General features: G+C 35.6%; 1 protein-coding gene across 1 annotated transcript; it reads left to right on the top strand.

Annotated features, from left to right (window-relative positions):
• The first annotated feature begins 856 nt into the window (after positions 1 to 856).
• Positions 857 to 1,264, top strand: LOC127104221 (uncharacterized). The gene has a single exon (XM_051041418.1). It carries the CDS (start codon positions 857 to 859, stop codon positions 1,262 to 1,264), a length of 408 nt encoding a protein of 135 aa, XP_050897375.1.
• The last annotated feature ends 593 nt before the right edge of the window (positions 1,265 to 1,857 follow it).

Genomic DNA, 1,857 nt, shown 5'->3' with positions numbered 1-1,857 from the left:
AGATGGTGATTTTAAGGTAGATGAATATGAAGTACTGAGGTTTCGAGGTAGAGTATGTGTTCCTGACAATCCTGAATTGAAGAAATTGATTCTTGAGGAAAGACATAAGAGTAGTTTGATTATTCACCCTGTGGCTACACAGATGTATCAGGATCTCAAGAAAATATTTTGGTGGCCAGGAATGAAGCAAGATGTAGCACAGTTTGTGTACGCGTGTTTGAATTCCCATAAGTCAAAAGTAGAACACCAGAAACCTTCGGGTTTTATGAATCCTTTGGACATTCCAGAGTGGAAGTGAGATAGTATTTCCATGGACTTCAGGACGGGATTATCGAATACTCCTAAAGGGCATGATACTATATGGGTGATTGTCGATAGATTGACGAAATCAGCACACTTCATTCCAATTAGCATCAATTTCTCTTTACAAAAGTTTGTTAAGATTTACATTCGTGTGATCGTGAAGTTGCATAGAGTTCCTTTGAGTATAGTTTCTGACAGAGGCCCTCAGTTTTCATCCAGATTTTGGGAAAGTTTGCAAGATGCTTTAGGTACTGAACTGAAGTTGAGTTCTGCTTACCATCCGCAGACTAAGAGAACTATTCAATCATTGGAGGACTTATTGAGGGCTTGTATACTCGAGCAAGGAGGTACTTGGTATGGCCATCTTCCTATGGCCGAGTTTACTTATGATAATAATAGTTTTCATTCTAATATTGGAATGGCTTCGTTTGAAGCATTATATTGTCGGAGGTGTAGGACACCTCTATGTTGGTATGAATCAGGAGAGAGTGATGTACTTAGACCCGAGATTGTCCAATAGACTACTGAAAAAGTGAAGATGATCCGAGATAGAATGAAAACAACACATAATAGGCAGAAGAGTTATCATCATGTGAGAAGAAAAGATTTGGAATTTAAGGAAGGTGATCATGTGTTCCTTAGAGTTAATCTTGTGACGGGCGTTAGACGTGCACTGAAATCGAAGAAGCTGATTCTTAAATTTATTGGTCCATATCATATTTCTAAGAGAATTGGGGTTGTTGCTTATAGAGTGACCTTACCACCCGATCTTTCGAATTTACATGATGTGTTCCATGTATCACAACTTCAGAAGTATATTTGCAATCCAACTCATATGATTAGGATGAAGGATGTGCAAGTGAGGAACAACCTTACGGTGAAAGCATTGCCTGTGAGAACTGAGGATCGAAAATTGAAGAAGCTGAGAGGAAAAAAGATTTCTCTAGTGAAAGTTGTTTAGGGAAGAGTAGCTGGAGGAAATATGACTTAGGAGCTGGAGAGCCGGATGCGGGAAACATACCCCGAATTGTTCTCGTCCGGTAAATTTTCGAGGAAGAAAATATTCTAAGTGGAGGAGAGTTGTAACACCCCAAAATTTTATAATTTATTTTGTTAATATAATTGTGAAATTTATGTGAGTGGTGATGTTATGTTGTGTTAAGGGAGACCATTGAGTGTAGTACACCAACCTTAAAAATTAGAGTTTAAGGTGTTAGGGTGTGTGTGAGCAAAAAGGTAGAGATATGAGGGTGGTGGGAGAAGTAATGGTTGTTACTATTATTTAATTAGCATAATTTATATAAATAATAGTAATAGTTAATATTTAAATATTTATTTTAGTTATTATTGTTACAATGATATATTAAATTAAATATTTGATTTTGATTTATTAAAGTAAATATTTAGTTTAGATTTAATAAAATAATAATATTAGATTTTAAATAAAAATAGAAAATTGGTTGTTAGAGGGGAATTGGAAGTGAGAAGAGGGGAAGTTACAAAATACGTGAAAACTTAGAAAAAAGAGAGCTAGGAAGAGAAGAAGATCAAGAA

Source organism: Lathyrus oleraceus, chromosome 7 (assembly GCF_024323335.1).
Source record: "Lathyrus oleraceus cultivar Zhongwan6 chromosome 7, CAAS_Psat_ZW6_1.0, whole genome shotgun sequence".
NCBI lineage: Eukaryota > Viridiplantae > Streptophyta > Magnoliopsida > Fabales > Fabaceae > Lathyrus > Lathyrus oleraceus.
This window is presented reverse-complemented; position numbering and strand designations above follow the sequence as displayed.

Bases quoted from the DNA above. Each gene is read 5' to 3' on its own strand.
- LOC127104221 (XM_051041418.1), top strand. From the start codon at position 857: ATGAAAACAACACATAATAGGCAGAAGAGTTATCATCATGTGAGAAGA.